Raw genomic sequence first — 25,908 nt, forward strand, 5'->3', positions numbered from 1 at the left:
AGTGCCAGCTCCAGGGATGGGCACTCCAAACCCCCCTGGGCACTTCCAAGGCCTGAGCACCCTTTCAGTGAAGAAATTCTTCCTGCGTGGCACAACCCAGCACCACACCTGTTTGGTTCTGCCACCTGAACCATGTAGGCATTTCCTCCCATTTTTTATGCAGCATTTAAAATCTAGTTCTAAGAAAAAGGACCAGTAAGAGCACAGATTCACTTATCAACATTTAATTCAACTTGAAATACCAGGTATTTACTGGTCCAGGTGGGATTATAGGAAATCTGAGCTAAATCAGAGAATTTATTTGTTATTTTTTGTTGCTATTTAAGCCAGGCAAAGTTGAGCAGGGTCTGGTGTTACAGGTCCATCACTGCTGAGAACAAGTAGTTTCTTACTGTGCCTCTGCAAGAGCTTCGATTACAAAAATTACATCAAATCTCAGCACTTCCATAAATATTCAGGGCTTGAGCATTTTCCATCTGAGGTGTTGGAGGGACTCTTCCACTGGCAGCATAGCTCACACCACAGGTGTGGGAAACCTCTTCCTCACAGTTTGACGGAATTTGGTGGAGTAAGTGTGCTCAGAAACAAATGTCTGTGCTTGTTTTATTACTGCATTTCTCCAGTACAGCAGCGAGTGAAGGGATACCTGCTCAGTGATGAATTAGCTTGGAGTGTGTCCTGTAATCACAACCCAAGGGAGCTGCCAGCGCCGCGGGGGCTGTGTTGGGAGGTGCGCTGCCAGCACGTGGAGTGGGCATGTCCTGGGGCTGCTGGCTCCAGCTCCCCAGTACGAGAACAGAGACACTGCACAGCCAGGCAAGGGGCCATAAATATGCGGGGCCTGGAGAACCTGGGCTCTGAGCGGAAAAAGGACTCCCGGGACAGCCGGGACTGCTGGGCAGCACTGCTGTCAGCAGTGAAAACCCAGTGCCAAAGAGCAGAGGTGTGGTTCCAACAGAAGAGACCATTGTCCTTACCGGAGTGAGCCGAGAGCACAAGGAAGGATCAAACGGATCTTTGTGGTGTGCATTGCTCTGATTAGACTGTTATCACCTGCATCACAGCCTCACACTGAGGAAGCACAGTGAAGCATTTATCTTTTTTCTTTAACCTTCTCTGTCAGCGGTTTACAATCACAAAAAACTATGGATTTATTATATTTTTTTAACCTCATAATTTTTTTTCCTCAGTAGCTCCTATTGTACTTTTACAGCTACTTTTTATTGTAAGATTTGTGTATAATGAGATCTTATCACAGCAAAGCCTTCTTTCATTCCCCTCTGACTGGATTTGGTATCTATAATCTCAACAGACTCTGAATACAAACGGAACCCGCAGATCAAAAGCCACAATATCCGAGGCAAGGAACCGCAGAGCGAAAAACCTTCAGCTGTGTGCCTCCTGCCAGTCGCTATCAGAGAAAACAGGCGGCAGCAGCCTGGTAGGTGCCGTTCCCCCGCTCCCAGCGCCGCTCCGCCGGCCGGCGCGCCCCGAGAGCTGCAGGCGCGGCCGGGAGAAGCGCCAGCAGCGCGGAACGGGCGGGCAGACGAGAAGGGATGAGCTCAGGTGCCACTCGGACTCCGCTCCTCACCGGATTTACCAGCCGGGCACCCGCCTCCACCCGCGGTGGGTGCACGGAGCCGCCCCGGCCCCGCCCGGGCGCTCCCGAGCGCTCCGCCCGCCCCGCGGCCGCTTCCGGGCGGCGCTCCGGCCCCGGCGCTCGGCCGGCATGGGGGAGCGCAGCGCGGCGCGGCGGGAGGACACGGCCCGGCGGCTGGCGCGCTTCGCGGCGCTGCGAGGTGCGGCGGGGCCCGGCCGGGCCGAGCCGTGTCCCCGGAGGCTGAGCCGGGCCGAGCCGTGTCCTGCGGGGCCGGGCCGGGCCGGGCCGTGCCGTGTCCCGCGGGGCTGGGCCGGGCCGGGCCGGGCCGGGCCGGGCCGCGGGGGCGGAGGCTGAGCGGGGCCGGGCCGTGTCCCGCGGGGCCGGGCCGTGCCGGCGGAGGCTGACCGGGCCGCTCCCCGCAGGCGCGGCCGCCCGGCCCGGCGAGCTGTGGGACGTGGTGGTGCTGACGGCGGCGGACGCGGCGCAGGCGGGCGCGTTCCGGGAGCAGCTGGCGGAGAAGCTGCGGCGGGAGCAGCTGCCCAGGGCCGTCCGGTACCTCGTGTGCGCCGACCCGCCGGGGCCCAGGATCGGTGCGTGAGGCTGCGGGCCGCGGGGGGCTCCCGCGCCGGCCGGGCCGGGCCGGGCCGCTCCGCATGGCCCCGGTGCGGCTGGGGCCGGGGCTCCGCACGGCGCCCGGGGCTCGGTGCGGGGACATCGGGCATCGGGGGCGGCGGCAGCGGCCGTGGTGGTGCTGGTGAGTGAGCTGTACCGCTCCTCAGAGCGTGTCCCGTGGCTGTGGGATAGCACTGACTCGTGTGTCACACGTTCATACTTACCTTGACCTGGTTATTTAAAGACTCTGGTTATGTTTTAGTACACTACCCAGTGGTGATGCAAAATACCAGATATTTACTGGTCTCACTACTCATAATACCGTCCTGTAATTCTTAATTCCTGTTCGCTTTGATGTATAAATTAAGTAATCTCAGTATTATCTGCAGTGTAGAGTAATATGCAGAGGGTAATTCTCAGGAATCTGGCAGTTTTAAGTTGTAGGAGCACATAAAATATCCCAAACCGTTTCCTCAGATCCCAAATCTTCCTTATTTCCGTGCTGTAAATGTCAGAAGTACTTCTGAACACTGCCTTGAATCCATTAGTAGGCTTTTATATTACTTGTTTCTTACAGGAGTTGGTTTTTGTGGCTGAAGTTATGGCCCCTTTAATTGATTAAATGCTTCAAATGGTGGGGCTGTGCAGAGGTGACTGGGAGGGGAAATCACAGTGTTTTTCTGGAGCTGTCTGCTCAGGATGCCATCCCCTCAGAGAGCGCAGACTGTCCACCAGCTTCTGTGCGTGACCTTATCAACCATGGTACGGTAGACAGACTATCCCATCTCTCTGGCTGGGCACCAGCACACCGCACCTGTCAGAACAGGAGCTACTGGAGCTCCTCTCACAGATACTGAAATACTTTTTCTTTAGGAAATGGTGGATCAACTCTTCATGCTCTTCGGTGCTTGGAAGAGCAGTATGGTGATCAGTGGACTTCCTTCACTGTGCTGCTAATCCATTCTGGTAAATTCAGTTTTATATTTTTCTTGAAAATGATACCTTTTATTTTTTTTTCCTTAAAATAATAAAATGGCAGAGGAGGTGGAGTTCCAAAACACAGTTCCCTGAGAAAAGTAACCCATGTGTCTGATCATTTGAAATTAGGTTGGTGCTTGCAAGATGTTACTGTCACTTCAACATTTCTTCTCAGCGCTAATGTTGCTCAGTCAGTGAGAAAGATGTGATTCACAGGTGTGATTTAAATTTCTGCCTTGAAACATCCATTTAAGGAACACAACCCTCTCTCGGAGGACCTTGGGCTCCTCATGCCTCTGGGCAGGCTGAATACTTGCCTTCTTATCCACTGAGTCAGGCCACTTCCAGATGTTGAAGAACATCAGTTCTGCAGAGGAGAAAGAAACCAAGTGATAACAAGTGTTGTGACCAAACCTCTGCCTTTTTGGCTCATCACTGGCATAAAATTCCCATCAGGAATATGGTGGTTCTCCTCCAGGCAAAAAGGGGGTAGTGTTTGCTTTTGTCACTCCAGTGACAGATAGCTCTGAAACAAAAAGGTAACAAAATCAACCGCAGTTTTAATATGGGCTATATAAGGCAAGCTGGGTTTTGGACATAAGGTCAGATCTGCTTTGAGACTTGGTGTATGACCAAGCTGAGAGGTTTTTAATGCTTTTGTGTACCTGTGAAATAGCTTCCTAGGTTTAGTTTTTTGCCTACTTACGTACAGTGTCTCTGGGTAACTAAGAGTCTTCCTGCAGGTGGTTACAGCCAGCGTTTGCCAAGTGCAAGTGCCCTGGGCAAGATCTTCACAGCCCTGCCATTGGGTGATCCCGTGTACCAGATGCTGGAGCTGAAACTGGCCATGTACATCGACTTCCCCCGTCACATGAAACCAGGAGTCCTCGTCACGTGTTCAGATGACATAGAGCTGTACAGCACTGGGGTCACAGAAACCATCACCTTTGATAAACCTGGCTTTACTGCCTTGGCTCACCCCTCAGATTTGGCAGTCGGGACCACGCACGGGGTGTTTGTGCTAGATCCGTCCAGTTTTTCAGGAAAGGGAGGACTGGAATATGGATCATGCTATCGTTTCCTGCACAAGCCTGATGTGGAGACCATGCAGCAGAGTGGTGCAGTGTGTGTGAGGGGGGATCGCACTCAGCTCCGCTCCCCTGGGAGCTGTGGTGACCTAGCCGTGGCCTCGGAGTATGTGTACACAGACAGTGTATTCTACATTGACCACAGCACTGCCCAGCAACTACTGCAGTTCTACAAGCAGGTGGGCACTCTTTGCTGTGAAATAGATGCATATGGTGACTTTCTGCAGGCCCTGGGGCCTGGAGCCACTCCAGATTACACCAAAAACACAAGTAATGTCTCCAAGGAGGACTCGGGGTTGGTGGCAGTGCGGCAGCAGCTGTACTCCCTCCTGCAAGGCACCGCCCTGAATGTTATAGTTCTCAACAACTCCCAGTTCTACCACATCGGGACTACTCAGGAGTATTTGTTTCATTTTACTGCTGAGAGCACACTGAGATTTGAGCTTGACTTGCAGCCTGTGGCTTTTAGCATCTTCCCTGACACAGCCAAGACCTTGGATCAGCTGAGCGTCATCCAGAGCGTCCTTGAGCCCGGGTGTGTGATAGGGCCTGGCTCTGTCATTGAGTACTCCAGAATTGGGCCTGGAGTCTTGGTGGGGAAAGGCAGCATTGTCAGTGGGTCCTACATAAATTTCAATGTAGACATACCCTCAGACTGCTTCCTGAGTTCAGTAGGTGTGAAAATTACCAATCGAGTGGAGTATGTCACCATGGCGTTCGGTGTAGGCGACGACTTGAAAAAGAGCGTGAAACTGCTGTCGGATATACACTGCCTCCAGTTTTTTGGAGCCACCTTACCAGAATGCCTTGACCTCTGGAACTTAGAGGCTTCGGACCAGCTCTTCTCCAGTGAGGACACACGTTTGGGGCTGTGGACTGCAAGGATTTTCCCTGTTTGTTCTACTCTGAGTGAATCAGTTAGGATGTCACTGAACATGCTGAATGCTGTGCAGCACAAGTCAGCTTTCAAACTGAGTGGCTTTCAGCTTTTGTCTGTTGAAGAAATGCTCACCTACAAAGATGTGGAAGACATGCTGAAATTTAGGAAGCAAATTTATGACGAAATCTGCCTACAAAGACAAAATAGAATGAAAAGTACTTGAACAAACCTCCTGTTTTCATTTGTGGACGATTGATTACTTCCCAGCTTGTAAGAATCCTAAGGGAAAAGTACACAGATCTCTTCTCTGATCTCATTTAAGTAGAAATGAAGACATTTCATAACATTAATAAAGCAGCAAATGCAGATAAAGTGTTCTTTTGATTAATGTAGGGAAATATTTCACATCTAAAAACACTATTTGGTGACTTTTTCTGGGTTGCATGTTATGTCGTGTAGTTTTTGTCAGAATATGGTACCAAAAAAATTGTCTATTTGGCTGAAAATGGCTTTAAAAGCTTTTAAAGGGTAGAATATTAGCTCCATTAATGTGGAATAATATAACAACTTATGTTTCTCTCTTTTTAAGCTGCCATTTTGCAATACAGTTTCAAACAATAGGTAGAGGTAAAATGATTAAAAGTGCATTCAATTCAAGATATCTTATCTTGGGCATTAATAAATTCTTCTCTTTTGTTTTGTAACTTTTTATCCTTTCCTGTTTTTTGTCAGAAGAAAAAACATTGGCGTGAGTGATTGTTCCCCTTGTGACTCGTAGTACTGGGGTCAACACCAGTCATCAAGACATGATTTACTTTTTTTACTAGTAGTTGCTGGAAGCTGGCGGTGTGATGGAGAAGCTGCCAGCTCTTTGTTACCCACAGCTTGACTGATGAGTGCCATGCAAAAAGCAGCACCTTGTATTTCTCAGAACTGAAGTGTTGCAGTCCTTGCTGTCCTTGGTGGGGCAGAGCAAAAGCCAGAGAGGTTTGTTGTGAGGGGCACCACAGTGCATATCTTCAGAGGAACTCTCTTCCCCTTCTCCCCCTTCTGCAAATAAAGTTAACATTGAAGTCCTCCTGTTTCTAGTTTAGATGCTCAAGATCCAGCTCCAAACAGATAAATCTGCTATTTTTAGGAGTATGCTGTGCAGTGTATCAGCATGATTTGGCTGTAAATGTGATGCATCTTTTTCCCTTGAATGTCTCTGTGGGTTTTCATGTTTTATTTAATGTCTCATGATGACAGTGTTTATCTCCCTGCTGACTGAAATCCCAAATGGCACCTTTCTTATGCCACCTACGAGGTAGCAGAGCAGCATCCCCTGAGCATTACCACCCTTCTTTAACCTGCACTAGATTTCTTCTTCGTTAATAAACCTTCCAAAAAGAAATACAAAGAAGTTAAACATGGAGGGTGGGAATTGCTGTAGTTGACTTCAAAGGAATAAGAATTTCTGAGCAAATAGAGGGTCTGAAAGTCAGTATATTAGTTAAACCATAGAAGCAGTAGGTTTGGGAACACTCAAGTCCAAGATAAACGCTTTAAGTCACAAAGTGAAAGTAGTCATAGAGCATGGAGTTGTCATTTGTATATCATCCTATTTGCATGATTTATTCATCTCTTGTTACACAGAAGATTTTAGGAGAAACATGTTTGACACAGACTTTGCATCTTGAGTTGGAGACCAAACTTTGTTTGGTACAGACTTCCCTGAGGGTTGCTACGCTGCCAGGTGAGTTCTCTGAGTGTTTGGTAACAGTGAAATGCATCCTTTTAACTTGGTTATCCATTTTAACTGTTACAATTGCATTTGTTCTCAATTCCCTGAGTACCAGGTATTGATTTCATTACTGAAAGTAAACTGGATAAGAAGTGGATTTGTTTCTGGCACGTAAGTATTGGGAGAGTGAGGAAAAATGGTGAGGGAACAACTTGTGGAAAAGATTGGGGTAGGTCGGGCCAGCAGCAGCTGCTGTGGTTTAGGGAGCAGTGTGAATTCCAAGACAAAATAAAAAAAAGGAGTGTCATCCTGGTGGTAGCCATGGATTAGCACAGCTAGCCCCCAGGCTGGATCTTGAGGCAAAGGTTTTAATGAAAAAAAAAAAATCTGTTGTAATGGAATAAGCATGGATTTACCAGGTAAGAAACATTACCTTTAATTTGGTGTGTCACACACTGCTTTCCTCTTATTGTGAACATTTTTGTTTGAAATTGAGAAGGGAGATTTCGGTCAGTATTAGCCCTGGATAACATCAGCAGGTTTAATGGATTTACTCTACAGGTATGGGAATATCTGGTGGTGTACCATTCTTCATTTTTACACTGCAATCAAGTTCAATGTAAAATGTTATGAAGAACATTACATATTTTATTTATAGAGAGTTATATTAATTATTTTCCCATGTGGAGGTATTTAAAAGCCACATGGATGTGACACTTGGAGACAGAGGTTAGTGGTGGCCTTGGCAGTGCCGGGGAAATGGTTGGACTTGATGGTCTGGGAGGGCTTGGACTTTTTCAGTCCAAATGCTTCTACAGTTCTCTGTATTGCAGCTATTTATGAAGTGTGTACTTTTTTAGCTATAACAAATTGCAGTCCTTACAGCAAGGGTCATGCTACAGTGTGAGTACATCTTATTAAAATCAAAAAGCTTGCAGACCAGACCCTTCCCGATAATAATAATCTAAGGCTGAGGTATTCAATCCATGTATGTATTTTATCTGTATTGCATTTACAGCTCCAGGTAATCTTTGTATTCCACAGTCTGCTGTTAATGTAGATGACAACAATTTTCTCATGCAGCCAGCTGGGATAATTGTGTCCCAAGGAAACTGAGAAACTTGTGCAAGGCCACTCAGTAAAACTTCACAGCAAGGTCAGTAATTCGGGGGTTTCTGGTTTCCAGTACCACCAGGCTCTTAAAACAAGACCATCACAGCATCCTGGCCCATGATTTTCCTGCAGATGAGTGATGAGGGATGCAGTCATGAGAGTGCCAGGCACGCAGGACCTCCGTGGATGGGAGTCGTCTGCTGAAACCTAGAGTTTGATTTTGGCTGATCCTCACAGAGTTTCCCAGGTGGGTGCAATGTTCATATATCCTCTGCATCATTGCCTGGCTCCATCTATCCTGCAATGCAATTCGGGCTGGTACAATCTCAAACAAACTCAAGATGAGCTTTTAATGATTTTTTTCATGTCAGCTTGCTTTATTGAATTAGTTTTGCTGTGTAGTGCAATAATAGGGCTCATAATGAACATGATTGCAGTGATTTCCCTGAATGCCTTGAGCACGCGCCATGATCAGCAGAGGTTCAGCCCTGCTGTCTGTGTTATACTGAAACCTGAGAGGGGTTATTTCAGTGACCTTTGGTGCAGGAAACTGAAATCTGAGAAACTGGGCACTTAACAAAGAGCACAAGGGAAGGCAGCTGAAATAAAAATGAGCATCTGAGAGGAATCTGTGCCAGGAGGATTTGGGGAGCTGATGAGAGCAAGTAAGCTCCAAGGATCAGTTGGAGCTGCAGAGCAATGTTCATGCCTTGTCAGGGTGTTTTTGCTTGAGCTCAGAAGTTCCAGCCTCTTCTCGTTCCCAAACCTCTGATGTAAGAGCTTTGTGTTTTGCTCTCTGCACTTGAGCCCCCATGCAAAGGCCTCTCTAATGTTGTGAGAGCAAAAATAACAGCTCAATGCTGCTGTATTCTGTTCATCTGCTGCCCTGGGGGAGCCACTGCAAACACCTTCTCCCTTACAAGGGCCAGAGTTCCTCTACTTTCTTCTTGAAAACACGTATTTTTTTTTCAGCACCCTTTTCATTTCCTGGGACGTATCTGAATGTCACCAGAATGGCAATGAAGTTTATGGGAGCAACTTACAGCTTCTTTAAGTAAATTATAGATGTGGATCTATGCTAATTGTGGATATGTTCTGATTCATTTGAAATAAAGGTAATTTCAAAAGACTTACTCCTGTAAACCTTCCCTGCAAAGGGCATTTAAAACCTCAGCCCTCCCAGTCATTTGGCAACTGGATGTGGGAATCAGCTGCCAGGCTGGTGCCTTTCTGCAGATCATTGGTCAAATATCACAGGATACATTGAGACAGCAGTTCAAACTCTTCTGAAATAGATCCTTTGATTCATATATAAGTTTGTGCAAGTAAAGGGCTGGTAGTGCCAGGAGCTGTCAAGGCAGCAAGGTTGTTACAGTGGGCTGCAGTGTGTGGGAGGTTTCAGAGATGTGTGTTCTATTAACGTGTCTGCTTGCCTGAACTCCTTCACTGAGATGAGAACTCACACACAGAACAGCTGCCAAGGTCAATCACCACACTTTAAATACATAAATATAAATATTTACGCGTGTATATTTGCATTTCACTTTGAATTATATATTGCCCTTCCTAAGTGCCATACCCAAATGCTCCCAGTGCCACCCCCTGTGCCAGGGGGTTGTGAGTTGCAATCATCCCTGGCCTCTCTGAGCTGGGGACCCCCTGCACTGCCTGGGGATCCTCACAGAACACCTGGGATTCAATTCCCAGGGTGCTTAAGTTCCCTTTTCTCTACAAAATCACTAGCAAGCTGCCAAATTGCCACTTCCCTCTAGTTGTAGGTGTTCAACGGATGAAGGCAAGTGTTTGTGTGGGAATGAACTGGAGATTTTTAAGCAAGCTGAGTGGGTGTTTCCATGACTTTAGCCCAGTGGACAGCACAGGCTGTTTCGCTCCATGCTATTGTTGCATGACATTCCTCTTGGCACAATGTTTATTTTTAGCCAGAGACTATCACAAGTATTTTTCAGCAGGACTGTCACTGCTCCTGAACAGGGAATCATATTACTGCAAGAACTTTGCTGAAACAAAGAAGATAAATTGAACAAATGGGAAATTATAAATCTAGACCAACCCAGACTTGCACGGGTAACTAATGTCACTTTTTTACAGGCAATGTGCCATCCATCCTTCAGCAAGGAGCAAATGGTATTTCAGGAGATAACTCATTCCTGGTTTACTCTTGAGTTCAAGGCTCAGGTATTGTTCTTGACTTAGCCCAGATACAGGCTGTGAAAGAAGACAAGAAAGCCAAAAGAGCTACTAAACTAAATTTATTTGGGCAATTATATAAGATCATAATAACTTGTATACTATGTTGATTTAGCTCATACTTCATGAGAAAAACCTTTAATCTCTAACCTGCTTCTGCTGTGTGTCTGTTGAGGAAAAAAGAGCTAAGAAATGTAACCTGAACTTTTAAGTTTTCTCTTGAATATTATTTAATATTACAATATTTCTGGTAAGGATTCATACATATGCACTGTCTCTGAAATCCTTGTATATGTTTCTGTATTGGCTGCAGCAGGAATAGTTTAATAGCTGTAATATTTTAAACTTTAATAGAAATATATATGAAATTGTACAATTGGCTGTTTAAAAATCAAGAGTTTTGGTTACTGCGACATTATTAATTTTGTGCTTTGAAGTGTTTTATTGATTTGGAGCTTTTGTTGTAGATGAATGGAAGAAGAAAGTCAGTGAATCCTATGCCACAGTCACGGAGCGGTTGGAGGACGACCTGCAAATCAAGGAAAAGGAGCTGGCAGAGTTAAAGCATGTTTTCAGGTAAAATATTCTGTGAATCTGTTTATTTATTGATTTCTTTCAAATTACTATTTGTTATCGAACAGTGTTTTCAGTTTCAGGTGTTTTATAAGGACAGAGTTTCTCCTGTGTGGAATGCATGTTCCTTATGTCTATTTTTGGGAATATGTCATCACAGGGCTGGGCAGAGCCCCACAGCAGAGTACCAAAATTAGTGGCTGCTGATTATTAATGCCAATATTTTACAATAAACACCTCTATACTTTTGTAAAATAATTAGCTCTACTACAATGTCTGATTTTGCTGTGTGCTTTTCAGCTTTGCTGATGTGTTTCTGCAGCCAGGAATATTGCTGAAGTGTACCACTGTAAACAAACACAAAAGCAGTGGATTCAAAGTTAGGAATTGGTTTTCTCAGGAGAGCACATGCTCACACACAGGCTCACCCAGCAGAAATTTTCATTACCTGCAAAGCTCCAGTGCAGCAAACTCCCAGCTCACAGACTGGAAATGAGTTGAGAAAAGTACTGAAACATTATTTTTTTATTGTAACCTTGTTAAATATGTGTAATGGTTGCTCCTCCCTCAGGGTGGGTTTATAGTTACACAAATCCAAGTGTTTTGCAAACTCAGGGTCATGGGTGTGCTGATACTGAATGGAAGCTTCCATGGGCAGGTTGAAATTGAGATTCTCCAAAGCAATATTAACTGTAGGTATATTTAGTTTTCAACAAATGTAATTACTTACAGTGTTTGATGGATCACTAACAAATCAGTCTGTGCTGAAGGAAACCCACAAGGCTTGATGACAAAAGCTAAGATGTCCAAGTACTGTCTCATTTAACAACCTGTAAGCAAGCACAGTGATCACTGTCCCTGTGATTTCATCTGGGGGGTATAAACTCACTTTTTAGTGGGCTTTTCCTGGTTACTCTTTTCATTTAGCAAGATGGCCCCTGCTCTATGCTTGTCCTACTCACCATTTAAAAATCACATATTTTAAAATATAAATATGTGTATTAAAAATACACATATTTTAAAAATACATTGTCATTATTGCATTAATACAGAAGCTGAGTTTATATGGATTGTTTCTATTTTTAAAGAGTCTTTCCTCTAATTTTGCATAATTTGGATAAATTTACAATGTATATATTGTGATTGCATAGCCAGATTTCTCAGAAAGCAATAAATCTGGACCACTCAACCTGATAGTAGTAAAGTATTTCTAGATTTACAGACTGTAAACTGGTTATAAATTCAGCCTTGTGTCTCAAAAAAATTACATTGAGATTTCTCTTTTAAATGTTTCCCACATGCAAGAAGCTGTGATGAGAGATGAAAGAAGTAATCATCTGTAAAATCCCTTTTTCAGCTCCGATGAAGCCTTCTGCAAAGTCAACCTGAATTACCGCACGGAGAACGGGCTCTCGCTGCTGCACCTGTGCTGCGTGTGTGGGGGTAGGTGTCTGCAGCGGGGCTCCCCTGGCACCAGCACAGACCTGTTCTGCCTGGCTGCAGGGCTGAGCTCTCAGGGACCTTCTCAGCTGGAGGAGCAGCTCTCAGCATCGCTCTGAGCCGCCCGCCCGAGGCTTGAGTGGAGTGACAAAGAGCCCCACGAGAGCTGATTCCTCAGCCTGACCAAGGTCCTGGCTGGTGATGCAGCAGGATTTACTGCAGGTGTTCAGCTCATCCAAATTTGCTTCTATGTGCATTTGTTAATCCAAACCCATTGCTGAGCATTCCTGGCTCCATGTTTCTGGATTCTGTCCATGGCTCAGGCTCCAGGACAGGGACCTTGTTGTAGCAGTACTTTGCCATACTTACAACCCCCAACTTTTCTACCATAATGAAAATACCTGTATTTTATTTCCCATTGATTAAAAGAATAATAACTGAAATGCTCTATTGACAGGGCTTTTCCAGTTAGCACATCAGAATACACAAGGGAAGAGGGCAAGATGTGTTCTGGGATGCTCATACAAACATACTGATGGTGGGATTTTCCACTTGGATCCACACAGCTGCTCTGTTATCCACAAAAAAGTCATTAGTTTATGCTCTTGGTTTGCTCTTGTTATACAATTTTCAGCAGAAATTGGCTGAGAGAGGCAGAGACTTTTACCCTGAGGTTTCAGCTCTGCAAAGTACTGACTAATGACATGCATAAATGATTTTATCAGTCTTAGTTAGAAGTTCACCATAAGGAATAACCTGATCCTGCAGTGAAAAATTAGTGGATCTTTACTTGTCATTTTTGAGTGCAAGATCCTGTCCAAAGATGGCATCAATACATGGGAACATTGGAGCAGTTGGGGTAGCTGAGAGGAAGTTTAGGAAAACACACACTAATCATTAATTCTGTGAACACTCGGAGAAGGGCAAAGAGCTACTAGAGCTGACATTGTCCTTGGTTACTGTCACAAGTACTCAGAACGCAGATGAATTTATGTATTTATTCACTGTGCATCAAAAAAGGTCAGAGCAAAGCTACTGGCCTGGACCACATTAATGGACCCACATTAGCACTCCCCAAAACGACCTTCCTTGTAAGGATGTCCTGTGTAGGGAGAGCAGTGCTCCTGTTCTGAGATGGCAAAGGAGCTCAGTGACTGAGGAACCAGAGGTTCCAGAAGAACCTTCTGGTTCATGGAGCTCTGTGCAGCATGCTCTGGATACTAAAGGAGGGGTTTGCTTCTCTAGAAGCTCAGTTACCCTTACCAAATCCTCATTGAAGTGTGAAGAAACAGTGAGCTGGTATGTGTCCAGGCCCTCAATTGTCCCAGCCAGTGAGATATTTCCATCAACCTCATTATTCTGAAGGATCAAAAGATATATTTTATTACTTGCCTCAGGTCAGCAGTCGAGATATCTATTTCTCTGCTTTTAAACTCACACAGAAGCTTCTTACCTCATCTGCATGTTCTTTCCTGTAGTTGTCTTTTTTTCTGCTTTTCTCTCTAAAGGCAACAAATCCCACATCAGAACTCTTATGTTGAAAGGGCTGCGCCCATCCAGACTAACCAGAAATGGATTTACAGCTCTGCACTTGGCAGCTTATAAGGTAAATTATTTTAAATAGAATTGATGGCAGGAAATCAAAGCTGAGCAACTGATTCATCTGTACTGTCTAGATGAGCTCTCTAGTCATTATTTCTGGTAAAAATATAAGTTTCACATCTGTGGTGCCCAGGAAAATGCCCCATAAAGAGCCCATGCACAGGAATCAGCATGTGCCTTTGCAGTGTCATCCGTGGGGTAGGATATTGCTTTGGAATTGCTGGTGGAGACATCCAGTGCAACTCAAGACAGAGGAGTTGTCTAGTGCCACCATAAAATCAGGATAGAGACTTTTTAAAGGCTTCAGTATAGCAAGAGAGAGAGGGCTGGTGCCTGGGGCAGAGCTGCCCAGCCTCTCGAGGTACTCTGAGCCCCTGGGCCATGCTGGACCTTCTCCATCATGGCCAGCCAGGGAGCCCAGGGCTGGTGCTGCTCCGTTCAGCCATGAGGGCCTGTCCCAGGAATGATGTGGGTCCAATCCCTGGCTTCTATTGAAGCAATACATGGAATAAATAAACAGACTCCACAGCCTGGGGTGGTTGTGAAGTGGGTATGTATGTCAGCGCCCTGCACAAGTGAGTTAGCTCTCCAAAACCTTGTGCCCCGAGCCTTGGTCCGACCCACGCCTTTATTCCCAAAGGTGTTTCATGTGTAACACATTGCACAACTTTGCCATGCATATTCAGCCCCTGGCCCCGCCTGGCCTCGCCTCTCATGCCAAATAGGTCCACGCCCTTCTGGGCACGCGTGGTTTGCTGTGGTGGTCCTGCGGGGGTCTCTCGGGGGTCTCTGAGGCTGAAGATCGTGGTCTTCCTCATGACTGAACTTTTGAACTTTTGTCCTTTGCGCGTGCGCTTTCGGTCCTTCAGTGCCTATGTGTGAACGTCTGCCAGTCTTGATAGGCTTGGAGCCCCTTTATCTGGGTTCTTTGCATCCTCTGGTATTGTTCTTTATGCAGGAGGCTTCAGAAATTTGCATTTTCTTATGCCCTTTGAACCATGGCAGAGGTTTCTTAAGTAAAAGGTTAAAATTCAACACATAATTCTACAAGCTAAAATTTAAAGTCTTAATTCATTTTGTTGACTCAAGTGAACTCCAAAAATCTCTGTTTCCCCAGGACGACACAGAGCTGCTGACGGCGCTGCTGCACGGCGGGGCTGACATCCAGCAGGTTGGCTACGGTGCGCTGACGGCCCTGCACGTCGCCACCATGGCCGGCCACCACAAGGTATGGCACCCTGAGGCTGTGCAGGACTGAAACAGGTGGCTGCTGATTTGGGCAGGTCATTCTGGTTTACATTGTCGTCTTTCAGAACAAAATTCAGAACTAGTTAGGTACAGCTGGATTTTTTAAAATTTTTTCTGCATTTTGGGAAAATCGTATCTGTGCATATATTTTTACACTGAGCAACCATGCACAAAAGGACGCAGGTCAAAGGTTGGACTTGATAGGTCTTGGAGGTCTTTTCCAACCTTGATGATTCTTTGATTCTAATAGTTCTGTGCAGAATGATGGTGGAGCTGTTAACCTGAGGCCTGACTCTGGGATGGTCTCATTCACAGGTATTTAATGTCTCCTCTGTGGACAGTACAAAGAGGTCTTATCTGAGCACTCTGGGGTTTCAAGTACTTTCTAAAACATCTGGGCCTTTTGCTGTAAATGCCAAAGGCAGACCTGCTGTTGCTCCCACGTCCTGAGCTCCTGCTGAGGTTATGGGCAAGTTTAGGGTGCTCACAACCCAACAATATTAACTCAATAAGAAATAAACTGCTAGTAGTATTGAAACGTTTCTTATTTCTTCCTTGGGAATGATGAGCTCTGTATCAGAAGCATCTCCATAAATGGGGTAGGACTCTATAACTCATTTGGTCCATCTGCTGCTCTGGGAACCAATGATTTATAGTCCAAGTTCTTACTTTCCTTCTTTACATAGCTGTGAAATTTTCAGTCAGCTTAGAAGTTCCTCTTCCAGATAAAGTAGCTTGTTTTGTCCACAATTTAATTAATATTCATGGAAACATGGAATAATTTTTTCAAACCCCCTTATAAGGATGAGTTTTTATCCCTTGCCCTTTTCCAAAAGACAAAGTCCTTATGTCTGTCCCATGGGGTTTTTGTTGGCTCCTTCTAGCCTTCAGTGTGGCTTAATTAATTGTCTTTGAAGTGAAGATCATGGACTTGAGTGTTCAAAAAACTTCTGAATAAACCTTTTGTAAGAGAACTTTAAGAAAAATTGCAAAGTAAGACTATTGTGCACGTTGTTTCAAGTATTGTTTTGAAATAACATTTGGCTGTACAAGGAGAAGGGGAGCATTAGTTCCCCTTGTTCTCCAGGCTGTGCTAGTGTGAGCCCCACTGGGATGCTGCTGGCTGCCTTGGACCAGCCCACCCAGCTGCCTTCTCTGCAGCTTGGGAACATTCCCTGCGTTACAAGCTTCACCTTCACTCACCATCTGTCTCCCGAGGATAAAAATCTTTTTTTTTCTCCTTAGTTTCTGAAGTATTTCTATCCTTGCACAACCCTCCAGCATAGCCTCCTACTTGTGATGCCTATGACAGCTTTCAGTGCTTTCTAAGACTTCTTTTTTCTTTCCTGGAAAGATATCTTGTCTGACAAACTATCAAGCCTGTCTCTATACCCCTCTCATCATTTACACTTGAGTGGAGTTTTCTTAGTAAAGCACACAAAATTCTATTTATCAGGGGATCACAAAGTATGGCTGCCATTGCTACAGCCTGGAAAATGTGTCAAAACCCATCTAGTTTTATATTCATCATCAGGGATGAATCCACATCACTCAACACAGTTTTTTTCACCTTGAAGATCCACCTTGAAAGCTTCTAGATGAATCTAAATTTGGAATTCCAGCTCCCAAAGAGTTTGAGGAGAATTGGAGTTATGGTCACATCCCTGAATGTGTTACAGCCTCACAGTTCATGGCTAAATTAAAATCAGGCTGATCCAAAGATGTTTCAGTCATATTAGTGTAAAAGCTACAGGCCCAAACATCTCTTTTCAGAGACAACAACTGCAATTTCAGTTTTATCCTGCTAGTTTGCTGGAAAATGTCTTAGACTAGTCATTTGAATGCTACCAAACAATTAAATCCCTGGCTGACTGGCTTTATGTTCCCACCTCTGGCCCACCAAGGTATTGAAAATTGGCCAGACATGGGAAACACAGTGGAGGGAATCAGCTGTGTTAACTAAATAATGGAGTGTGTTCTTTATTTAGCACCTGAGCATATTCCCACCCATCCCCTGAGTGCCTGATAGAGCTGACAGAACAGCCAGCAGAAAGATCTCAGGGGATCTTTCTTCAGATTTTTGTTATGTAGTCAAATGCTTTTTTGAGATTGGCAGCAGAAGGATCCCCAGCAAAAGGATGTCAACACACATGACATTTAGCAAGGGAAATTCTGACTGTATGTGAAGGGGGTGAGGGGATCACAACAAGAGTGAAGCAGTACTGAGGGCGTTCCAGGGAGGATGCAGAGCCCCCACACATGGCAATGATCAGACCTGGCCCTGCAGTGCTGCCTCCAGGGGAAATCATAGCTGATGCCACAGAAAAATGGTTAAAACTAATGGGAAATTGATACATTTGCATATGTCAGGGCCCAGACTTCATGCAGAAAATATCTTCAGGCCATCATATGAAAAAAGAATAATTGAAATGGTGTAAAGAAACAATCCCTGTACACTGATATTGCTTGGGAAGAGTTTGTGTTCTCTGGAGTTGCATGGATTGAACTGGCTGTCCTTGTTGTTGCACGTTTGCCTTGATTTGGGGGTCTCAGCTGAGAGAGCAGGTGACAGACATGCATCATGACAGCTGGCACTGCTGCCACCCTCCAGGGGCTCTCTGTGGGCAGGCACCAGTGTGAGCAGCACAGTGCAGGAGCTGGCCACTGCCCCGTCCTTGGTAGCTCTTCCATCCCAGTTCTTCCCTCTGTCGTGACTCGTGGTCCAGTGTCTTTCATCTTCATGGCATTCAAAACTTTGCATCCATCAAGCTGATATGCAGAACTTCTGAGGTAATCCCAGCCCAAGCCCTTCGTGTGCCCAAAGACTCCCTCGTGCTTCAGAAAACCCCCCTCAGGCTTCAGTGTAGAACCCAAAGTGGTTTCCCTCAGGCTTCTATTTTGGCAGCTATGCAGCAAGGCAGTTCCTGAGAGTTCACAGCTTTCAAAAAGACATAGGCCTCCTGAAGGACCAAAAAAAGTAGAAATTTGAAAGAAAGCACTTAGGGTTATTTATTGAAACCAAAGAGCTCCTATGTTCTACAATACAAAGAAATCTTTCCATGTTTGAAGATTTACCTTCACACATTTAAATTTAAAAGGATCTTTCATTTTGTGTGACTTTTTTACTTCTAAAAACTCTGATATGTTTACAGCTCTTTGTTCATAATGGCTAGAAGAAAATTAAAGGTTGTTCTGAGACTATCCAGACAGCCATTTCTGTGCCTCTTACTTAATGAATCAGTTTTTCTAGTGGCACCCCGATTTTCAGGCTCATTTATAAAGCATCACTGACATTCAGTGTTCAGTTCAAGTACTGTAATTTAATCACTTTTACATGTTCTGCACCTTTACAACTTGTTTGTTTGGGGCTGTTTGGCATTTTTTAAACTGGAGGCATGAGGTTTCCAAGTCCTGGAAACCTGGTTTTACCAGCTGAGCACATGTAATACATGCAGAGTGCTTGCAATGGGCATTCCTGCTGGTTTCCTTGCAGGCTGTGGACATTCAGTGTGCAGTTCAAGTACTGTAAGCTAATCACTTTTACATGCTGTACCCAGCTCTGCACCTTTATAACTCGTTTGTTTGGGGCTGTTTGGCATTTTTAAACTGGAGGCATGTGTTGCATCGCTCTGGGGAATCGTTCCCCCCACCCCAGAGACCCCTGTAGCTTGTAACCATGTTAGTTTAACCCTTCCTTCTTTTCTGGACCCAACTGGCTGGTAGCCAATTGTCCTTTCCTGAACAGGAGGGTAGAAAAGGCCATGCTCTTCCATTGTTCGCTCTCTTTCCCTCTCTTTCTCTCTTTCCCTCTTCCTCCTATGGGATGAACGTCTTGGACCACATCAGGGGTTAGAGCCTCTGTTGGAATCTTTTGCCTTAACCCTGAAATATTTTCCCCCAAAGCTCTTTCAGATCTGGGCTAGCCTTGTAACTACAGAGGGCTGCAGGGGTAAGTATTATCAGGCATGAGGTTTCCAAGTCCTGTTTTACCAGCTGAGCACATGTAATACATGCACAGTGCTTGTGATGGGCGTTCCTGCTGGCTTCCTTGCAGGCTGTGGACGTTCTGCTGCAGCACGGCGCCTACGTGAACGTGCAGGACGCCGTGTTCTTCACCCCGCTGCACATCGCTGCCTACTGCGGCCACCAGCAGGTACCTGGGCAGTCACAGCTCTGCCTGGGGGGCTCTGGGGGTGTTCCTTTGCTACACTGATGGCTCTGGTGTCCATTTGAAGAGGGTCCCACGGAGAGCCAGCCGGAGTAATGACACTCAAACCAATATGGCTAGATGTCATCCTCCTTTATTGCCTAATTTATCCATGTTTTATACCTTATTGCCTTACATAATACAACAGTTAATTAACATTCACTGGCTAACGTAATATAATTACATATACAAGTCACTTATTGATTGGCTGTTATACTACAGCCAATCAATAACTGTCTGATCAGGTTATAGTACGTGACAGTTTTCAGCATCCAGCACTGACTACTGTGTTTGTACAAAACTTATTGTCTTTTCAAGGATGTCCTAAAAACTTTAAAGTAACTCTGTAATCTGCAAACTAGGGTTGTCCAGTTCCTGCAAAGGAATAGCATCAAGGATAGCATGTCCTTGTTCCACAAGAAATTCCTCTACATCCATTCACCATAGAGGATGTTTTTCAGAATGAATGCCTGCTTGCTTTTGAGAATTTTTATATTTTTATAGACATGAAACTTAAAAAAGAGTTTTCTATTGAATCTCTTTCTCCCTGTTTTAACTTTACAAAGATCCTCACATACAGTATTACCCAATGCACTATTGCATCTGGTTTTGTCAGTGTTTTATTTTCATGTGATATTTTAATTAACCTTAATTAAATATTTAGGTAACACACCTGTTACTGAAGTTTGGAGCCGATGTGAATGCGAGTGGTGAAGTTGGGGACAGACCGCTCCACCTGGCTGCTGCCAAAGGCTTTCTCAACATCACAAAGCTTTTGATGGAAGAGGGAAGCAAAGCTGATGGTAGGATATTTAAAAATCATCTTTAATACTGTGTTTTCTAAATGGAGTCTTAGCTTCCTAACACATACTCTTTGTACTGTGTGTCTGTGTATCATCTTAGGACAGCAAAAACAAGAAAACAGGAGTTGGAAAGCTTTCCTTGGTTAAGTATGCTGGTTTGTCATCTCACATTTACTCTGTTTTTAGTAATAAGTTAGAGGTGGAAAAACAGGGGCAGAAAACAAAATTAAGATTAATATACAGGTGGCTCATTATTTAGACATTGATCCAGGCAGGGAACATGTGGCCATGTGGTGGGGGTCTGTAGTCAAAGTGACTCAAATGCACAGAGAGCTAGTGAATGAGGTACAGGAGAAGGATTTTAAGTCAAAATTCTGCAGCAAGTAATTTAAAATAATTAATATGGAAGTCAAAATTCCACAGAAAAGGGGATTTTTAACACATGATTTATTATGCTCCACAAGCTTCCCACTCTTCACTGTGGGCCATTTTCTGTCTGAGAAAGTGCCTGTGTGAAGACTTGATGGGCTGGACAAAAGTCTCTCAGCACACTTTGGGCGTTGGGTGAGTTCTTCATCCAGGTGGCCTCAGAGTGATGTCACTCAGGCTGGGACATTGCACTTCATTGCTTATATTCTGCATTAATATAATATTTAAAATATTTTCTCCTGTGGCTAATGTCAGTGTGCAGCTGGTGGTTCTGCTGGGTTCTTGTTCTTGCTCTGTTCCCTCTCCTTTTGCTGCTTCAGTAACACTGAAGGCACAAAATGTGCCACACTGCAGCCTTTCCCCTCCATTGCTGTGACATCTGTGTCACATTGTGCCCCTGCATGCTGGTGACACATCCCACAAAGGCACACAAACTCTGTAACTTACAGGTCACATTTTAGGCATGTTGTGATTATCAGTGCAGAGATTCTTACCTGTACCTGAAGGGAGCCTTAAAGAAAGATGGAGAGAGAGTATTTACAAGGGCCTGGAGTGCCAGGACGAGGGGAATGGCTTCACACTGACAGAGGGCAGGGTTAGATTAAACACCAGGAAAAAATCCCACCCTCCCAGGGAAGGATCTCTGGCAGTGCCCAAGGCCAGGCTGGACTCTGGGGCTGGGAGCAGCCTGGGACAGTGGGAGGTGTCCCTGACCACAGGGAAGGAACTTAAAGATCAGGGTCCCTTCTAACCCAGGCCATTCTATGATTCTGTGAAATACTGAGCAAATTCCAAATTATTTAAAAATTAATTTCTTATTCTCAGGGATAGAAAGTTTTTGGGAAGTAACAGTACATTGCTTGGAAACATACTGCTCATTAATACATCAATTTACCATGTTCCCTGTGAGTCCTGCCTGCAATCACACATCCTCCTCCTGCAATAAAAAAGTGTGGAGGGAAGCAGCAAAGTCAGGTCTGTGTGTGCTGTTTTCAGTAGTGAGCTCAGGGTGTTTCAACCTTGGTGTGTACACTGGGCTGATATAATTATAATAAAGGGGGGAAAAAAGAGACATTCTTTCATCATGACAAGGCAGTGGGAGGTTTGCCCTCTGTTAGAGAGAGTTTATTCCAAAAGGAAAGAATCTGGGGCACCATTTCAGGTCCTTCTCTTTAAACTCAAAATCTTGAGCACAGAAAAAAAGAAAAGGGAGACTGGAAGCGAGAAGCCTTTTGCTCTTAAAGTAGCACACTTTGAAACTTGCTGTAAATGCAGCAGCAGAGGAAAAGTCTTTAGTGCCCAGGAATGAAAGGAACTGGGGAAAGAACCTGAATAAATTTGGTACTGTTCAGTGCAGACCAGTAATTGGGGTCGCAAACTTGAGCTATTTCTTTTAACATAATGTGACTCGCTAGTCAGCCCAAAACTGCAGTGATTGCCCATCCCATAAGCAGGCAGAAGGATCCCTGGCATGGATGTGCTGCATGACAGCTGGCAGTCTCCAACATTCCCATCTGCAGATCAAGGATCCCCCAGGGCCACTCTGTGCAACTGCCCTTGGAATATTTTGCTACTACTGGTAGATGCCAGTAGTTCTGTGCTGCCTGGACGTTCCCAGTTCTGTTGATGTTGTTAATATCTTACTTTTGCTTCAAAATTGCTCTTTCTAAGGGTCATTTATAACTCATGATTCCTTCATGGAAAGCTTTGTCAAAAGACTCAATAAGTTTGCAGCTGGAAGAAAGCAGTCATGCCCCAAGTTCAGAAAATCACCTTGACAGTGCACTGCAGGCGGCACAGAGCAATGTGGGTTTGATATCCAAAAGAGCACAGTGATTTCAATTTTCAACAAATACATCCGCAAATATTTTTCCAGGAGGTTTCAAAATGCATAGACACAACACCTAAAATTCTACTAAATATCCAAAACTATCCCAGATACACTGCGTTAAGGATGAAATCCTTTCTGTGGTCTTTTTCTGGGTCGACCGGCAGTGAATGCTCAGGACAACGAAGATCATGTGCCTCTGCACTTCTGCTCTCGATTTGGGCACCATGATATTGTGAAGTTCTTACTGCAGAGCAGCTTCGAAGTGCAGCCCCACGTGGTGAATATCTATGGAGACACACCTCTACACCTGTGAGTGCCCTGGAGCAGCTGCTGGACAGGTTTGGGGATCTTGGGAAGGCTGGTTTTGCTAACACCTCTGTACTGGCTTCCTCTTCAGTGCCTGTTACAATGGGAAGTTTGAAGTTGTCAAGGAAATAATTCAGCTCTCAGGAACAGAAAGTCTCACTAAAGAAAATATATTCAGTGAAACAGCTTTCCACAGGTGAGGTGTTCAAATGCCATTGTCAGTAGAGCTCCATTTACACATGCATGCAGCACAACACCCAAAATTACAAATGTCTCACAGCACCCAAAATTACAAATATTTCAAAACACCCAAAATTACAAATATCTCCCCAGCAGCCAGGTGAGGAACAGAGTGAGCAGGGAGCTACACAGGGAGGGTGAGTTTGTGTCATGAGATACATGACAGGGCATGAAGCAAGAAGCAGAACCAGGCAGTGAAAGTCAGGCTCACCAACACCTGGTTGGACAATGGTTCCTCTTCTTGTCCCGTTTGGGAGCTGGGATCAGAGCTTGTTCCACCTGGATGTCTGCTGGAGCCAGGTATCTGAACGAGAAACCAGGTGGCAGAACACGGTTTGGTTGGCATGCTGGAATTTTGTAAAGGCTATTTAAGAGGCACTTTGCAACACAGACTGTTTGCACAACTGTGCGAAATTAGGTGATTCAGCAATAATTAGAATGTTTCTGAAACAATAAAAATTAATATTCTCTGGTGGATTAATCATGCATTTGCACATTTCTAATGATCCTTTATTACTGCATTTTTATCTTTGTAATCCCTTTTTGGTTACCCAAAATACTTCTTTTATGGACTGTAGCACTCACCACTCCCTTTACTTCTGCAGCGCTTGCACCTATGGAAAGAACATAGAACTTGTCAAGTTTCTTCTTGACCAGAATGTTGTAAGCATCAATCATCAGGGGAGAGATGGGCACACAGGTAACATCACCATACGTACTGTGTATGAGGGTATATACCAGCACCAAAATATTGGGAAGCCATACACCATCAGGATTTCCAGCACCCCAGTGCCTTTCAGACAGAGCACAGCTTTTTCGAAGTATTTTTACTGGAGGCATAGAAGTGATAAGGCTTCAGTGAGGACGTATCAGGCTCATTAGGATGTATATGAGTAACAAAACCTGCTATAAACTGTTCCTCCCATATTAAGGCTTCTAAGTAGTGTTAGAAATTATTCTGCAAAGAGATGGGCTTCTGGAATGTAGTGTCTGAAGGGCTGCACACCTTCCTATCCCCACTACACAGAGCTGCCTTTGTTTCCACTTGTTTTTCTCACATACAGAGTCATTAAATGTGGTTTGCAGCTGGCAAAGTAAGTGGTGGCACATTGGGCAGAGGCAATAGATTGGTTCTTGCAGCCTTAATGTTTAATTTTCACCTCTTGCCTCAGGTATTTTTTGACAACATATTTATTTATCGAGGAGATCAATTTGCACTTTACAATTGTTGCTGCAGTCCCATTGCCATGTTCTGACAGCTGTGCTCCCCACACTTCTCTGATGTTCCAGGGTTGCACTGTGCTTGCTACCATGGCCACATTCGCCTTGTGCAGTTCTTGCTGGATAACGGAGCTGACATGAACCTTGTAGCCTGTGATCCCAGCAGGTCCAGTGGAGAAAAGGATGAGCAGACCTGTTTGATGTGGGCCTATGAGAAAGGTATTTTAATTTTCCAGTTTCTGCTACTGGACCCACAGAAGCTGTGCAGGAAGGAGCGGGCAGCTTGGGAAGGAGATAATGCTGCAAAATAACCTGCCAGTGCCTGCAGACAGAGCTCCCACCACCTGCTCCCCAGGCAGTGACACAAAGGGTTATAAACACCAGCCCTTCCATTTGTCATCTCAAATCCCTGTTAAACATTAGTTTAATCCAGCACAAACTCAAGAAGAGTTCACTGAAGACTACTGCCAATTTCCATTGCAGGATTTCTGCAGGAGGGTTTTCCTTTGCCATATCTTGCATTTTAGGAGTAGGTGGACTCAAGAAAATAACATGCTTGTTTTTACTGGCAGAAATTTCCCATATTTCTACAATTAAGAATCGCAGTAGGTTTAGATTAGCATCACCATGTCTTTGCATATTTTATGGGCATGTTTTACATTTTTTTTAATCCCCTGATTTTGTATAAACTAATATTTTTTTTTAAGTCTTTTGAGTTACCTGCAAATTCTTGCATTTCTCTTTCTTCCCTAGGTCACGATGCAATTGTGACCCTCCTGAAGCATTACAAGAGACCTCAGGATGAATCCCCCTGCAACGAATACTCCCAGCCTGGAGGAGGTATGGGCTGAGCAAACATTTTATTCAAAGAGCCTGATCCAAAGACTGCTGAAATCTCTGGAAGTGCTCCACCCATGTCAGAGAGCTTTGGGTCAGTCCTGTCCAGCACAAATAAAATCATTGTCATGGGACTCACCATTTTCTGGCCATACACAGATTCCTTTCAAGGTTGCAGCCATACAACACCCCAGTCTGCTGTGCCTGGTACAGTGAGGAAAATGAACTCTATCCCAGCCCAAACCAGCTCCCATCAGACGTGTTGGTGTGCTTATCTGAATTCTCACCCTTTATTATTAATTCTTTCTGGCATCATTGACTAATTAATTTATCAGCACCATCATTTATGTCATCATTGAACTCCATAATTTCACTCTGTTCTTTATTTCAGACGGTTCCTACGTCTCAGTGCCATCCCCCCTAGGGAAGATTAAAAGCATGACAAAAGGTATTTGCAATGGCAAGGGAAAACATGAACTTTTGTGGTCCTTTGATCCAATGTGTTTGTCAGCTTGAACATCCGACACAGGATCCATTATTGCTGGACTTTTTATGGTACATTGTTCCATTTCCCTGGAATAATTTTAGGAAACAATATACTTAGCTTTGTTACTCAGTATAATGACAATTCCTGTATTTGCCTTGTTTTCATTCACTTTAAAAAATATATATTTTTTTATTTCTTTGAGGAAAGGCTGTGATGTGAAATAGCACTAATGAAATACCCATTTCTCCATGAATGCAAATAAGTATCATTTAAATCACACCATAGAATGCCTGAATTATCCTTATAAGAAAAATTCTGTCCAAAAATAATTTGTGTTGCTCTGAAACAAATATAGCTGAAACATTCAGATAAATATTTTAAGGTATTTTAAGATATTTGCTCTTTTTTTTTTTTTTTTGTAGTACTTTCAATTTTCCAAAGATCAACAAGATAGAGACATTTGACAACTAAATTCGGTTGCA

At 44.5% G+C, this 25,908-nt stretch overlaps 2 protein-coding genes across 6 annotated transcripts in view; both read left to right on the top strand.

Annotated features, from left to right (window-relative positions):
* The first annotated feature begins 1,694 nt into the window (after positions 1 to 1,694).
* FPGT (fucose-1-phosphate guanylyltransferase) overlaps positions 1,695 to 25,908 on the top strand; it is a 70,972-nt gene continuing 46,758 nt past the window's right edge. The window contains exons 1-4 of one of the 3 annotated variants that reach the window (XM_068199022.1): positions 1,695 to 1,799; positions 2,023 to 2,190; positions 3,086 to 3,178; positions 3,934 to 5,387. In XM_068199022.1, coding sequence (XP_068055123.1) covers positions 1,730 to 1,799; positions 2,023 to 2,190; positions 3,086 to 3,178; positions 3,934 to 5,381 — 1,779 coding nt within the window. In that variant the 5' untranslated portion in view covers positions 1,695 to 1,729 and the 3' untranslated portion in view covers positions 5,382 to 5,387. Of the gene's footprint in view, positions 1,800 to 2,022; positions 2,191 to 3,085; positions 3,179 to 3,933; positions 5,702 to 25,908 lie in introns of those variants that run through there. The other 2 variants (XM_068199021.1, XM_068199023.1) reach the window with 2 other exon arrangements.
* TNNI3K (TNNI3 interacting kinase) overlaps positions 9,732 to 25,908 on the top strand; it is a 29,883-nt gene continuing 13,706 nt past the window's right edge. Inside the window, exons 1-13 of one of the 3 annotated variants that reach the window (XM_068198996.1) lie at positions 9,732 to 10,079; positions 10,670 to 10,778; positions 12,133 to 12,218; positions 13,724 to 13,821; positions 14,935 to 15,045; positions 19,120 to 19,218; positions 19,937 to 20,075; positions 22,500 to 22,644; positions 22,733 to 22,837; positions 23,487 to 23,581; positions 24,172 to 24,321; positions 24,856 to 24,942; positions 25,331 to 25,387. In XM_068198996.1, coding sequence (XP_068055097.1) covers positions 10,040 to 10,079; positions 10,670 to 10,778; positions 12,133 to 12,218; positions 13,724 to 13,821; positions 14,935 to 15,045; positions 19,120 to 19,218; positions 19,937 to 20,075; positions 22,500 to 22,644; positions 22,733 to 22,837; positions 23,487 to 23,581; positions 24,172 to 24,321; positions 24,856 to 24,942; positions 25,331 to 25,387 — 1,321 coding nt within the window. In that variant the 5' untranslated portion in view covers positions 9,732 to 10,039. Of the gene's footprint in view, positions 10,191 to 10,669; positions 10,779 to 12,132; positions 12,219 to 13,723; positions 13,822 to 14,934; positions 15,046 to 19,119; positions 19,219 to 19,936; positions 20,076 to 22,499; positions 22,645 to 22,732; positions 22,838 to 23,486; positions 23,582 to 24,171; positions 24,322 to 24,855; positions 24,943 to 25,330; positions 25,388 to 25,908 lie in introns of all 3 variants that reach the window. The other 2 variants (XM_068198999.1, XM_068198998.1) reach the window with 2 other exon arrangements.

The sequence above is a fragment of the Anomalospiza imberbis genome, chromosome 9 (assembly GCF_031753505.1).
Source record: "Anomalospiza imberbis isolate Cuckoo-Finch-1a 21T00152 chromosome 9, ASM3175350v1, whole genome shotgun sequence".
Lineage (NCBI taxonomy): Eukaryota > Metazoa > Chordata > Aves > Passeriformes > Viduidae > Anomalospiza > Anomalospiza imberbis.